We start from the raw sequence: 15,017 nt of genomic DNA on the forward strand, positions 1-15,017 counted from the left end.
TCCTTTTTATTTTTTTTCATATAATGAAAGTGAATTGTGACTGAGGCTGTCATTCTGCCAAACACTGCATTGTGTTCCATGGTAGAAAGAAAGTCATACATGTTTGAAACAATATGAGATTGAGTAAATGATGACAGAATTAACATTTTTGGGTGAACTATCCCTTTAATCTCAACCCTACTATTTAAAAAACATTACTAACGATAATATCTCACTTATCATAACCCTATTCTTATTTTGCATTTTTTTGCACTCTGTCGACCCAAGTTGCAAAGCACCAAATGTCTGTGAACTCTTGTCAACAGATGACATTTCAGATGACTTGCCTGCAACTCATGTTAGCCATCTTTAACTCATTTAACACTGTTTCACTTTGCTAAAGAAGCAATATGAGAAATTAAGTGAGGAAGTTATCGTTTCACACAACCATCTTAATTACATAACCTCATTCAGAGAAGGTTCATCCTCCACAGAAATGGGCAGCCTGTCCTTTGTTCAAAGTTCGGGGCTCAGTAAAGCCACCCATTGTTTCTCAGATTTGACAGGATCAGTGGGGCTAAACTTAAAAATCACACAGGTCTTTGTTGATATTTAAACTGAAATCAAAAGGACAATGAGTTCTGGGTGAACTTTAAAAAGAGACTAAATTAAAGCAATTTGCAGCTAATCCTTTTATAAAAATCTTCCTTAAGCTTTTCCTAGCACAGATCTTGCTGCTGAAAATTCATCATTAGGAGGACATAAAAAACAAAAGATTGTTCTTCTTCATTTTGTTCTCCAGAATTTTTTATTTGGCCTGAACAGCTTAACATACCAACTCCATTCAAATTTCAAACCTTTAATTTTAGTCTTAGGTTGGCCATCTTTATACTTAAGAATTAAAAATTAAAATAATAATAATACATTTTATTTATAAAAGCACCTTTCCCAAGCTCAAGGATGCTGTACAAAAGACATAATAATATACACTGGTCTGACACAACATTAAACCTACTGACAGGTGAAGTGAATAGCATTTATTATCTCATTACAATTGCACCTGTCAAAGGGTGGGAAATATTAGGCAGCAAGTAAACAGTCAGTTCTTGAAATTCATGTGTTGAAAGAAGGAAAAATGGGCAAGCGCATGGATCTGAATGACTTTGACAAGGGTGATGGCTAATTGTGATGGCTAGACGATTGGGTCAGAGCATCTCCAAAATGGCAAGTCTTGTGGGGTGTTCCGGTATGCAGTGGTTAGTACCTACCAAAAATGATCCAAAGAAGGAGAACCGGTGCACCAGCACCCAAGGCTCATTGATGCACGTGGGAAGTGAAGGCTAGCCCTTCTGGTCTGATCCCACAGAAGAGCTACTGTAGCACAAATTGCTGAAAAACTTAATGCTGGCCATGATAGAAAGGTGTCAGAACACACAGTGCATCGAAGCTTGTTGAATATGAGGCTGTGTAGCTGCAGATGGGTCAGAGTGCTCATGCTGAATCCTTTCCACTGCCAAAAGCACCTACAATGGGCACGTGAGCATCAGAACTGGACCATGGAGCAATGGTAGAATGTGGCCTGGTCTGATGAATCACGTTTTCTTTTAGTTCATATGGGCGGCCGGGCGCGTTGTTTTCCTGGGGAAGAGATGGCAGCAGGATGAATCATGGGAAGGAGGCAGGCCGGTGGAGGCAGTGTGATGCTCTGGGCGATGTATTGCTGGGAAACCTTGGGTGCTGGCATTCATGTGGATGTTACTTTGACACGTACCAACTACCTAAATATTGTTGCAGACCACGTGCACCCCTTCATGGCAATGGTATACCCTGATGGCTCTGGACTCTTTCAGCAGGATAATGCGCCCTGCCACACTGCAAAAACTGTTCAGGAATGGTTTGAGGAGCATGACAAATAGCTCAAGGTGTTTGATTGAGCATCTATAGGATGTGCTGGACCAACAAGTCCAATGAGGCTCCACCTCACAACTTACAGGACTTAAAGGATCTGCTGCTAATGTCTTGGTGCCAGATACCACAGAACACCTTCAGAGTTCTTGTAGAGTCTTGCAGAGATAATACTGAGAGAGCAAATTAGATTTTAGTTGAGACCTGAAGGAGATGGTGGAGATGTCACAAACTCTCTGTGGAAGTGAGTTCCAGAGTATTGTTTCCATTAAACTAAATGATCTGCCACCCATTGTGGAAAGTCGGAAGCAAGGCATAGTGAGAAGTTTGGTGTCAGATGACCAGAGTGAGTGAACAGTTGTGTAATTCTGCAGCAAATTAGACAGGCATTTAAAAGTAGAATAATTCTGTACTGAATGCAAACAGAAACAGGCAACCAGTCAGCATTTTAGGTAATCAGTCTCACAGAGTATGGGGTGAAATGATCTGATTTCTTGTATCGTATGAGTGATAACCCTAGCAGCAGAAATTTGAACATATTGTAATCTGGAGATGGTTTAGGAAGTTATAATAGTTGAGGTTATGAAAGTATGATCAACAATTTCTGTGTCTTTGGGAGAGACGATCATAGGCATTCAATGTGCGAATGTTGTAGAATGCTGTCTTGTTGAGGGAGTTTATGTGAGACCGAAATGTGAGGGACAAGTGAAATGTGACACCCAGTTTTTTAATCGTTTGAATGGGGGTGGCATGAGCCCCATCAATAGTGAGACTCAAATCTGACTTAAGTAGGAATGCAGGACCAAATAACATAACCTCAGTTTTATCAGTTTAACATTTTATAAAGCCATTTTTTATGTGATCAATGCAAGAATTTAATGAGTCAAGGAAGAGCTGTGGTGGAACGATTAGATATATAGATTTGAAGGTCGTCAGCATAACAGTGATAGCTGAGACCATGACTGTGGATAAAATGGCCAAGGGGTAACATGTAGATATTGAAGAGAAGAGGACCAAGATCAGAGCCCTGTGGAAAGCCTTGAGTGAGATGAATGGTGGAGGATTTAAACTTGTGAATAGAGATGAAGTAGTGTCTATCAGTGAGATACAATTTGAACCATGAAAGAGCATTGCCAATAGCAAATAGTTGAGAAAGAAGTATGTGGTGGGAGATTTTTTTTTTATCTATTTACCCATCTACAGCTGTCTTTACACTGCAAAGACGGTTGCTGCATTGTGTTGATTCTTGCACACAGCCGAGAGAAAACATGACACGTGCCAAGTTTCATTACAATGGTAGAGTAACAATTAATCATGATTTAATTTACACAGAAACGAACCATATAACAAATATTTTATCCTATTTTTAAGATTTAAGTATTTTAATTTCATAGCAAAATTCCATCAACTTGAATTGTGTAATTTTAAAAAACAATCATAAAATTTAAAGGTGCCATATGTAATACATTTCATGTAATATTCGTAATGTAATATATATATTTTTTGGCAATATGTGAATGGCTTGTAACGCAACTTAAAAAATTAGCTATTCCCGGACTTCCAAGTTTGCCTATTAAAGCCTGTAGACTGTTTTTCTTGTGAAAGGAGTATTTTTTTTTTTCTATAAAAAAATATAGTGAACATCGGCAGGACATTTCATTTCTGGAGGGACCTTCATTCAGTTTTGGGGATCAGAAATGACCCTGAATTGACATTCTTCTTATTGGGCAGGTAAGCTTACATAACTGCAAAGCATGTGAAATATAGTGCCATAAGGATTTGTATTTGTATTGATCTGTGTAATTTTAGCTAACTTGATCTTGCCTGCTAACACTGATGAACTGCAAGCTACCTTGCTTCTTAAATTTCAAATAATTTCAACGATCGTCTCTTTATACTAAAAGACAGATATACAGAATAAATTTAAGCAAATATGCTGGTTTCTTGATTGTAGTACAACATATGGCATACAAAACATACAATAGTGTAACATAACAGTGCAGTGCAACAGTAAACTGTCTGGTATATTTTGGTAGTATGTAGCTGTATGTGTTTATCAGTATGCTATGTTAGCTTAAGTAGTTTTAGTTTATTCTCAAAGTTTGAATCAAAATCATATCATAACTGTGTAATTAACTGTGTCATTTTAATTATGCTACCTCATCTGTTAGCATGATGCCGGTGAATCACTTTCAGTCTCTTTGTACGTTACATCATTGTTTTGGCCGATTCTCGCTCGCTCACGTCCCTTTGGAGTGCGTGCAGTTCACTTAACAGCCACAGGTGTCATTAATAACAAGGGTTTATGAAGTTTACATAACGCATCTTTAAACCATCTTTTTTTTTTTTAAACCATCTTGATTCAATTTGATGCAATTTTGCTATAAAACTGAAATACATAAATCTTAAAAAAGTAGTGTAATATTTAAACCCATAACTTAAAACGAGAGAGGTGAGATCATGGGTAATATAATGGCCCAAATATAAACCGAAGCTTTAACACACACACACATCAATACCATTTCTTATACATAAATGCCCTTTTTGTCTCTCAAGCACATAGACATGAGTTGACCAGAAATTTCGGCAGCAACTTCCTGTCATGTGTCACAGCACAGAGATGCAAAAAACCACAGCATAACATACATCATAGCTCACTTCTGTTGGCATGTGGCTGCACTCTCTCTCTTTTGTCTCAACTGCCCTTTCAAACCAACTTCCTCAATCCAAGTTTTCTAACTAATCATTTCAAACCAGGTGTGAAAATCTCAGGGCCAAGGTTAAACTACACTAGGCCGAGGTTAAACTACCTAACTGATGAAGAACTAGCTTCCTACTGCCAAAAATAACCTAACCTAAACCATTCTGCAAAGAAAACCACAGCACCTCAGATCATTTCCTCAGATCATTTAAAAAAAAGAACCCTGTCTTTTAGCAATGTCATCCCTGTTAAAGACAAAGAACTAAAGAAGAAGAATCAGAGGCCATTAAACCACAGGCTGAGGTAAAAGGAAATGTGAGCTAAAGATACGGTCCGATCACAAGCCGATGGGCGTTGGCGCAGAGTGCGTTTCAGCCATGTTATTTCCGTATTCAAGAACGCAACATGAAAAAGTGAAGGGCGACAGAAGTGGGTGACTTTAAAGAGTTGTAAATAGAGAAAAATTTAACGAAACTATAGCTGTCTAATGCACTTTGTTCCAGATGTGCATATTCCTCTGGCTACAGCAGACACACAGATCACATCACAGCTGATGTGCATTAGGTCACATACGTTTAAACACATATGCCAACGGTTGACCTAAACTGCCATGGCCTCCCTCTGAACCTCTGCATTAGTGAACACTGATAAGCTCTGATCTTTTTTGTCATTAAAACCCTGTTTCATATAAGCTTATCCTGTTCTTATAAATCTTGTGGAGGATGACATGTTTTCTGGACTTCTGAGCATTTGACCCTGCTACAAAGAAAGACCAGCTGAAACAGCATGTAATTCCCTTGGCGGTCTAGGCTGGTTTATGCTGGTTAGGGCTGGTTTGCCGGACCATGCTTTTTACCAGCAAAACCTGGTTAATCTGGTTGACCAGAATGGTCTTACTAATTAAGCAGGTTAAGCAAGTTTCAAAGCCTAGTGGGGACACCAGCACCCAAAACATAACATAAGATGGTAAAAAAAATTCACTCATCAGTTTTACAGACCAGATGAAATAAAAAAATTTGTTTTGTGACTTTTTGTTCAAAACTGGTAACCTGTATTTAATATAGCCTTTTCTTGCATAGTTTTGTTCTTTGTTTTGAAGTATAAAGGGCAAGTATCAAATGACATTATTTTTGTTGATGTTTCTTCTCCTTCTTTCAACAGTTGATGAGCCTATTGATTTATATTAGTGGTCGACTGATATGGGTTTTTTAATGGACGATGCCGATATCCAGAGTGCAGGGTGGCCGATAGGCTAATATATCACACAATTTAATATAGTAAATAACAAACATAAAATTGCTAAAAAATAAATAAAACAAAAACTCTTATTTAGCACTTTATTTACTCAATTTCACACAAAACTTTAACTTTGTAAAAAATAATATTTTGTATTTTAAATGCTAGATAGTTTCTTCTTATTTCTGTTTAGTCATCAAATTTTAGTCATTTATTTGCACATGAAGAAATTGTTAATATATTAGGAAGAAGGTAATAACAGCACACGCAGTAATCTAGCAATAACATTTTCTCAAAACATACCAAATAAAACCAATTGCACATACAGGGCATAGTGAATAAGACATTTACTTCAAGCACACATTAAGCGCTTTTACTCTGAAGATGCACTCATGCGCTCGTGCGGATCCATCAGAAGTCCATGAAAAAAAAAGGTTTGTGAATTGCATCTGTTTAAACGCAATATCTGCATATTTTCAAATGGAATTTAATATAATTTTTATTGATATATCATATATTTTATTGATATACCTTCATTAGAAAAGAAAGTTAAAAGTTACAGGGAACTGCTGAGGAGAGGCTGATAGAATACGTGCTTTAGAGGTAAATAAATGAGCGTTCCACATGATGCTGGATCTCCTCAAGTTTTGTGAGATTTGTTTATTATTTGTTTATCTGTTTTTTGTTGTTGTTTTTGTTTTATTAACAATTTTTATTGATTCCATACAATAACATAAATAAACATAACATAAAATGTGGAATCAAATTATATAAAATTATAACTCTTCCCCCCAATTTTGCATGTGTTTATCCCCTATATTGATGACCACCCAACCACCTAATGCACCTAATACAGATTCTGAAGTCTGAAGCTTCTTTTGATGAAATTTGAGTGCCCAATATTAACCTCCCTCACAATCCGTTCGCCGATGACACGACCGTGGTGGGTCTCATCAGCAAGAACAACGAGTCAGCATACAGAGAGGAGGTGCAGCGGCTGACGAACTGGTGTAGAGCCAACAACCTGTCCCTGAATGTCGACAAAACAAAAGAGATGGTTGTTGACTTTAGGAGAGCACAAGGTGAACACACTCCGCTGAACATCGACGGCTCCTCTGTGGAGATCGTCAAAAGCACCAAATTCCTTGGTGTTCACTTGGCGGAGAACCTCACCTGGTCCCTCAACACCAGCTCTATCACCAAGAAAGCCCAGCAGCTGCCTCTACTTTCTTCGAAGGCTGAGGAAAGCACATCTCCCAACCCCCATCCTCACTACATTCTATAGAGGGACTATTGAGAGCATCCTGAGCAGCTGCATCACTGCCTGGTTTGGGACTTGCACCGCTTCGGACCGCAGAAGCCCTGCAGAGGATAGTGAGGACAGCTGAGAAGATCATTGGGGTCTCTCTTCCCTCCATCAAAGACATTTACAAAAAACACTGTATCCAAGCAAAGCAACCAGCATTGTGGACGACCCCACACACCCCTCACACAAACTCTTTACCCTCCTGCCGCCTGGCAAGAGGTACCAAGCATTCGGGCCCTCACGGCCAGACTGTGTAACAGCTTCTTCCCCCAAGCCATCAGACTCCTCAATACTCAGAGACTGGTTTGACACACACGTGTCCTGAGTTGCACTTTAATTACTGTCACTTTATAACTGTCTGCTACCTCAATAACTGCTATGTGCATAGAACATTATCTCATAGTATGTTATATTTACATTTTTAGAAACTGTCATCTTTTTGCACTACTGAGTACTGGCCGGCGCTGCACTGTCTATTGTCCTGTTCATTGTCAGTAATTTGTTGTACTGTCCTGTACTTTTTGCACATGTTTGCACGTGCACTTTATATAGGTGTATATATAGGTAGTTTATATAGGTATTTTATTTCGTTGTGTAGTCTCATATGGTCCTATGTTGGTCCTTTGTTGTTTTTATGTAGCACCATGGTCCTGGAGGAACGTTGTCTCGTTTTGCTGTGTACTGTACTAACTGTATATGGTTGAAACGACAATAAAAACCACTTGACTTGACTTGACTTGAATCCACTCTCTCCAGCAGAAAGGGGACTACATCATTTTGGGTTCAGCCATATGCTCGAGGCTACATTTAAATAAATGTCAGAATTAAACACTCTGTATACCTTTGCCCATACTGAGTGCAAATGCGAGATAACAGGGTGTAATTTAACTTCTATGGTTAGTTTGATAGAAAGGCTGGCAAAATAGGGGCAAGAACTTCCTCTTTAATATAAAACCAGGGAGGGGTTCTCTCAGATTGAAGCAACCAATGAGCCAAATGCCTGAAACCAAATGCATAATAATAAAACAAAATCTTGGGTAGGCCTAGCCCACCTTTGTCAAACGGCCTATGTAATTTACTAAAATGTAATCTGTGATGTTTACCATTCCAAATGAAGGACTTCGCTATGCTATCAAATTGCTTGAAATAAGAGAGAGGGTATCTATAGGGAGAGATTGTAACAGGTAGTTGAATTTTGGAATAGAATACATTTTATTAACATTAACCTTCCCAGTCATAGATAAAAGTAATAAAGCCCACCTGTCCACATCGCTCGAAAACCTTTTTATTAAAGGGTCAAAATTATCTCAATCAAATAAATTTGCTGGGAATAAAATGCCCAAATACTTAATGCCATGTTTGGGCCACTGGGAGGCAACTGCCTGAAAAGCGGTTACTGGGCAGTACGTTGTCAGAGCCAAAGTTTCAGATTTAGACCAATTCACTCTGTATCCTGAGAATTTAGAAAAGGAATTAATAATTCTGTAGAGGCAAGGCATAGATATAGTAGCATCGGAGACAAATAATAAAATATCATCTGTGTAAAGCAAAAGCTTTTGCACCAGACCTCCCACAACAACTCCTGGAAAATGATCTTCCTTTGTTATTGTGGCTGCTAATAGTTCCAGGGCAAGACAGAACAATAATGGTGAAAAGAGGGCAACCCTCCCAGGTGCCCCTATCCAGAGTGAAATTATCTGAAATTAATCCATTCGTTTGAACTGCCGCTACCGAGTGTCTATAAAGTGACTTAATTCACCCAATAAAAGTATTTCTGAACCCATACATTTCCAAAATCTTAAAAAGGTAATCCCATTCTACCATATCAAACACCTTTTCGGCATCAAGTGAGATGGCAGAGTCCAGAGTCTGATCGTTCGCCACTGCCCACATGACAAGAATGAAACGCCTAATGTTATCAAATGAATTATGGCCCCGAATAAACCCCACCTGATCTACAGTGCATCCAGAAAGTATTCACAGCGCTTCACTTTTTCCACATTTTGTTATGTTACAGCCTTATTCCAAAATGGATTAAATTCATTATTTTCCTCAACATTCAACAAACAATACCCCATAATGACAACTTGAAAGAAGTTTGTTTGAAATCTTTGTAAATTTATTAAAAATAAAAAATGAAATAAATCACATGTACATAAGTATACACAGCCTTTGCCATGACACTCAAAATTGAGCTCAGGTGCATCCTGTTTCCACTGATCATCCTTGAGATGTTTCTACAACTTGATTGGAGTCCACCTGTGGTAAATTCAGTTGATTTGGACATGATTTGGAAAGGCACACACCTGTCTATACAAGGTCCCACAGTTTACAGTGCATGTCAGAGCACAAACCAAGCCATGAAGTCCAAGGAATTGTCTGTAAACCTCCAAGACAGGATTGTATCGAGGCACAGATCTGGGGAAGGGTACAGAAACATTTCTGCAGCATTGAAGGTCCCAGTGAGCACAGTGGCTTCCATCATCCGTAAATGGAAGTTTGGAACCACCAGGACTCGTCCTAGTGCTGGCCGCCCGGCCAAACTGAGATATCGGGGGAGAACGGCCTTATTCACGGAGGTGACCAAGAACCCAATGGTCACTCTGACAGAGCTCCAGCATGAACAACTATCTCTGCAGCACTCCACCAATCAGGCCTGTATGGTAGAGTGGACAGACGGAAGCCACTCCCCAGTAAAAGGCACATGACAGCCCGCTGTAACATAACAAAATGTGGAAAAAGCGAAGCGCGGAAACTTTGGAAAGTGGAGCCAGTTCCGTAGCATAAGATCTAAAAAACTCAGCGGCAAAGCCATCTGGACCCGGAGTCTTGCCTGAAGGCAAGGCCTTAATACCTCGCCAAGCTACTCCAAGGTTATCTCAGAATCAAAATAATTTTTTTGCACAGTTGTCAGTTTAGGAAGTTGTAATGTTTCCACAAAGTTTTTAATATCCTCATCAGTTGATGAAGACGTGGAACTATAGAGATCAAGATAGAATTCTTTAAAAGCATTATTGATATCAATGACTGAGATAAATATTTCACCACCAGGAGATTTCACTGTGGTAATGGTAGAAAAAGACAATCTCTGTTTTATATATCTAGCCAGACGTTTTCCTGCTGTGTCCTCCGACTCAAAGTATGACTGTTTGCCCTGAATAGCCAAATCTCCACCGTCCATGACAAAATAGTATAATATCAGTATTTCAACCGGGTCAATTCTCTAAGGCCATCAGACATTTTTAATATTCCCTTCCAACTCCATGAGTTCTCGTGCTTTAAATTTTTTGGTGTATGATCTGGCCCCTAAGATCCACCTTAAGTGCCTCCCAAGGCACTCTTTTTATGGGGTGCCCCAACTCATTCACATTTCACGTGGAGAGAGACTATCCACTCATATTAACATTTTGACATTTGAGAAAACATAGATTGTGTGTCAAAAACAAAATGATAAAGACTACATTCCAAAATGAATGCAACAATCAAACCCCAAACTTCCCCCAGGACCAAACAAACAGAAAAAAGAAAAATGTATGCATTAACCCCGCGCACGACAGCGCCAACTGGCGTCCATCCCTCTAAAAGTCAAACAGACCATGTACGCCTACGAGAGCCCCCACAACAACTTTGCCATCGGAGTGCTTAAGTCCGGTGTTTCTATACAAATTTTGTGAAACAGAATTACACAACAAAAGATAATCTATAAAACAAATTCTAGACAATAGGAGGCATAAGCACAAAGAAAGTGCAGATTCATCCACAACGTGGATGAATATCCAAATCATTGAATTGATGAAGGACATCTTGGGACATGTGAATGTTTTACGGCCATCCTTAGCATCTATTCTCAATTTGGCCGGGAACATCAGTGCAAACGCAACATCCTGTTGATGTAAGTGTCTTGAATTCTTTGAAATCACATTTCTCTCATCGAATTTGCAATGTCCGGGAACAAGAAAATGCTGTAGTTCTTCCAAGAAAGCCTTCCTTTACTCCTCGCCTCACTTAACACGAGATCTTTGCCAGATGATCTCAGAAATTTGGCCAGAATTGATCAGGACCTATCTTCCTCAGCGGATCGCCGATCCGGAACCCTGTGAGCTCGCTCGATTTCCAGCTTATGCCCTGTAATGTTGAGCAAACACAGAAAGAGCCCATCCAGGAATTTCACCATATCCTGACCCTCTTTTGGATGCCAGCTACAGTTCTCCATGTCCTCAACTTCTCCCAGACACACTACAAATCCACATTGGTCACTAGCAGATTAGCAGATAATTCCCTCTATGATGATTCCATATAATCGATCAGTTTAGGAGAGAGAGGGAGAATGAAACTGGCGAACACTTTAACATTATGAGCTCAAACATGTGCGCTGCGGTTCTGATTAAATGAGACTGTGTTGCACACCGGTCTATTATTATATTAACACGATGCACGTAACAACAAAACAAACTGTGACTGGTCGTTTACATGTCTCAGTCACGTCACATACAAGCAGGCAATCCTCGGCTGAATGGTGATATCAAGGGAAGCCTAGTTGATGAACAAGCGCTCCTTAAAGTATAGTGCAGAGCAGACCATTGGAGCGAGTGGTTTTTAGATGAGAAGCATTGCGTGTATAAAGCATGGAAGGTGAGATGAATATCATTAAATTTGCCTCAGTGGCCAGAAATTTTGCTTAAGCCGTGAAAATATTTCAGTGGATGAAGAACCCTGCCATTGTTCTTTCCCTTCTGTCTAAGACTGGGCGATATGACAAAAATATTTTAACCCCCCTGGTGAGGGTTGGTGAATTTTTTTGCTTAATTGATTTTGCTTTAATAATTTAATGAATTTATTGAAACATGAAAACATAAACAAAAGACATTTCTAAATTAAAATTGCACTTTAATCTAAACGAAAAAGCAATAAAATCATATTTAACAACCTCCCCAAATCCCAACATTTACCATCTCCAATGGCTCTTCGTCAAAGTATTTGTCAAAGAACAAATTTCTAATAGCCTACATATTAAGAACTAAAGACAATTATACATGTAAAGATAATAATAATCAAAATAAATAAACCTAATAAATTCCCTTGTGTTCCCAAAATAATGCTGCCAAATGTGTGTTCTTATCGAATGTGTGTTTGTATTGTGTTTTGGTAATACAGCTAATGCTGCCTAAATAAAATAAAATGTAACTACATTTTAGGTGCAATGTAAACGTGTCTTGTATTACTTTATGATTTAATCACTTTCGTCTTTGTTTCTTTAATACAATTATATATATTACTGAACCTGCTGAGCTGCGTTCACAATGCATGCCAACCGTGTGGAAATAAAGCAAACTAAACTCACAGCACATCCAGAGATGATCGGAGATCATTTGCAGCATTCTCATAGAAAACACTATTCTTGTAAATAGTTTTCAGATGAATGAAACCAAGAAATAAATTATGAAAACTCTTTACATGCGCTTGTTCCACATGACAAGCTTGTGCTGCATGAGCAAACAGCGGCTTTTTTGTCAGCCCATGTCTTTGTTACTGAGCATTTCTTGTCATGTGTCCCTCCGAGACTTCTTACAGGTCGCCTGCCTGTTGCTGGAAGATGAGCAAAATTACCCACAAATAAAATACATTTGGATGATACATTGAGCTTGTGAACTGGATTCAGCCTTGTCGCATTTTGCGGGTGCTAGTTTCACACCCTGACCACTGTTGAATATATCTGACGACTTCTCAGATCCATGGTTTTACCATTTCCCGATATTGTTGATCATTATCTGTTCGCAACGCCATCGGGATCTTTGGAAGACATTGTTGATGTCCGATTACATCGTCATATCACCAGCCCTGCTGCTGTCCACAGCCCAATCCGAACAAACTTGCAACCCATTTTTCAGTCACGACCAGTTGGGAAACATTAATCTATGAGCTAGATTTACTTCTAAATTTGACAAACTACCTTTTAGCAAGCTATCTTTACACATTTAAAATGTAGATCCTTTATTTTAAGGGTAAAGATAATCCAGACCAAAATTATTGATGGCTCACCTTGCACTCCAGAGCATTTCCACATTTTTGTTCAATAGAATGAGAACGTCCCCTCCTTGTAATTCCAACTGCCACTGACTAGCAAATCATGACTAACGGTAAAGGCTATTAGCCATTAAAAAAGCCATGAACCCTTCAATATACCCTTGATTCCGGTTTCATTCATAAGGCAATTCATGGCATCTTTAAAAGCATCCTAAAATATTTATTTCCAGTGAGACCTGTTTATAAATATGTAAAACATGCAACTCAGTAGCAGACAAATGATAAAGCATACATTTCTGTGCAAAGTCCGCAAATGTTTCATGTGAGACAATGAGTTGCCAAATTAAAAAGAGTCTGTCCGACTCACAAGAGGCCATTTGTCGCCATTATGGCTGATTACTTTCAAATTTAGCAAGTATGCATGTTTAAGAGGCAGAACATACTGCAAATACACAGGAAGCATAGCTGAGCAGACTGCGGGTATTCTCAAGAGAAACAAGGCCCTGCAATATCCATAGTGATGCTTGTTGTGTCTCCCTGGAAACCACAATCAAACTGACAATCGCCCAATATGACATCACAGAATAGGCCTATACTAAAACTCCTGAAAGAGAATCTCAGTCTCAAAATATAATAATAATGGCCATCTGAGAATATTTCTAAGCATAGCTAGGGTTCTGATCCTATCAATAATCTTTCTCCACATACAAGTTATTATGAAATAATATATGTTATCTTCCCCTGATCATTAATTTCTCAAGCAGATTTCTCTGAAAGACATCGTGGGCTCTAGTTTTTGTGCACAAAGGCAAAAGGATGCTCCGTGTGGTTCCTATAGGAGATAAAGAACAATGTCTTTCCCTCTATATCAGGACACGATTATGTCCGCAACACTATAAATCCATGCCTTTTGAACTGTGATATTTAATTCAAAGTACCGATTAGTATTTCAATGAATAGGATTTACAGCTGCTCTCTTCTCTGGGTGATGTGTAGCCAGATGTTTCAGCTAATGTGGGTGTGCTGGTGTAATTGCCAGGTTGACTAACGGGAAATTATGGCTCAGCAGTCTGGCATGTATATTAATAATAAAAACAAACTCTGATTTGAAAAACAAAATACAATTTATATATGCATATCTTGCAAATGTAGGCTTTATGCGAGGTGAAAAATGATCTATGCGTCTTAAAATCTAATACATTGTCTAGCTAGACAACATGCACGCGCATGTGATGCCCAAAAATGCTGTCTATGTAGGCACCTCACTGGTTTTTTTTTTTTTTTTACACAACCTGAATGTGCACTGCACGAGAAAGAGATTAATTTACTAACCACAGCAATGGACGTCCTCACTGCCTCTGATACACTTTGTCTGAGCTCCGCAGCCGTCCCAGGTTTGCTTAACCTTTTAGTGAATTTTCGCACTTCAGACATGTTTTTCACCTCTTTAGTTCGGCTGTAATTCTATGAACGTCCTCATTGCGGAAAGCGACATTGCAGCATGCCAGTCTATGAATCTGTGCGGATGAGGGTGGGGCGGGGCCACTTGGACCAGCTGTAGCTCCGCCCACAATGCATAGGTTGCCTGATATGGAGAAAACCTCCTCAGATCTGAAATATATATTTTTTACTTGTATAAAGTTTATCTTTGTTTGATTTCAACGCCATAGCCATAACATGGATCATTTGGTCAAACAGTGATGAATCTAGTGCTGTATACAAGGAACAGGGTTAAAACAAGTCTAAAAAATAAATAAATCCTAGCTAGCTGTTGCCCGTCACATCACTAACCTTCAACAGCACTTTACTATTTTGTAAACATGATCTCATCTCATCACTAAAGTTATCATAGTCTGACCTCTTGTG

General features: G+C 38.9%; 1 protein-coding gene across 1 annotated transcript in view; it reads right to left on the reverse strand.

Moving 5' to 3' along the window:
• Positions 1-14,624, reverse strand: part of dock11 (dedicator of cytokinesis 11) — a 99,961-nt gene extending 85,337 nt beyond the window's left edge. Inside the window, exon 1 of the mRNA XM_052141723.1 lies at positions 14,484-14,624. Within this exon, the coding sequence (XP_051997683.1) occupies positions 14,484-14,585 (102 nt within the window). The 5' untranslated portion in view covers positions 14,586-14,624. The remainder of the gene's footprint in view (positions 1-14,483) is intronic.
• Positions 14,625-15,017: the final 393 nt, after the last annotated feature.

This window comes from Xyrauchen texanus, chromosome 2 (genome assembly GCF_025860055.1).
Source record: "Xyrauchen texanus isolate HMW12.3.18 chromosome 2, RBS_HiC_50CHRs, whole genome shotgun sequence".
NCBI classification, from domain to species: Eukaryota; Metazoa; Chordata; class Actinopteri; order Cypriniformes; family Catostomidae; genus Xyrauchen; species Xyrauchen texanus.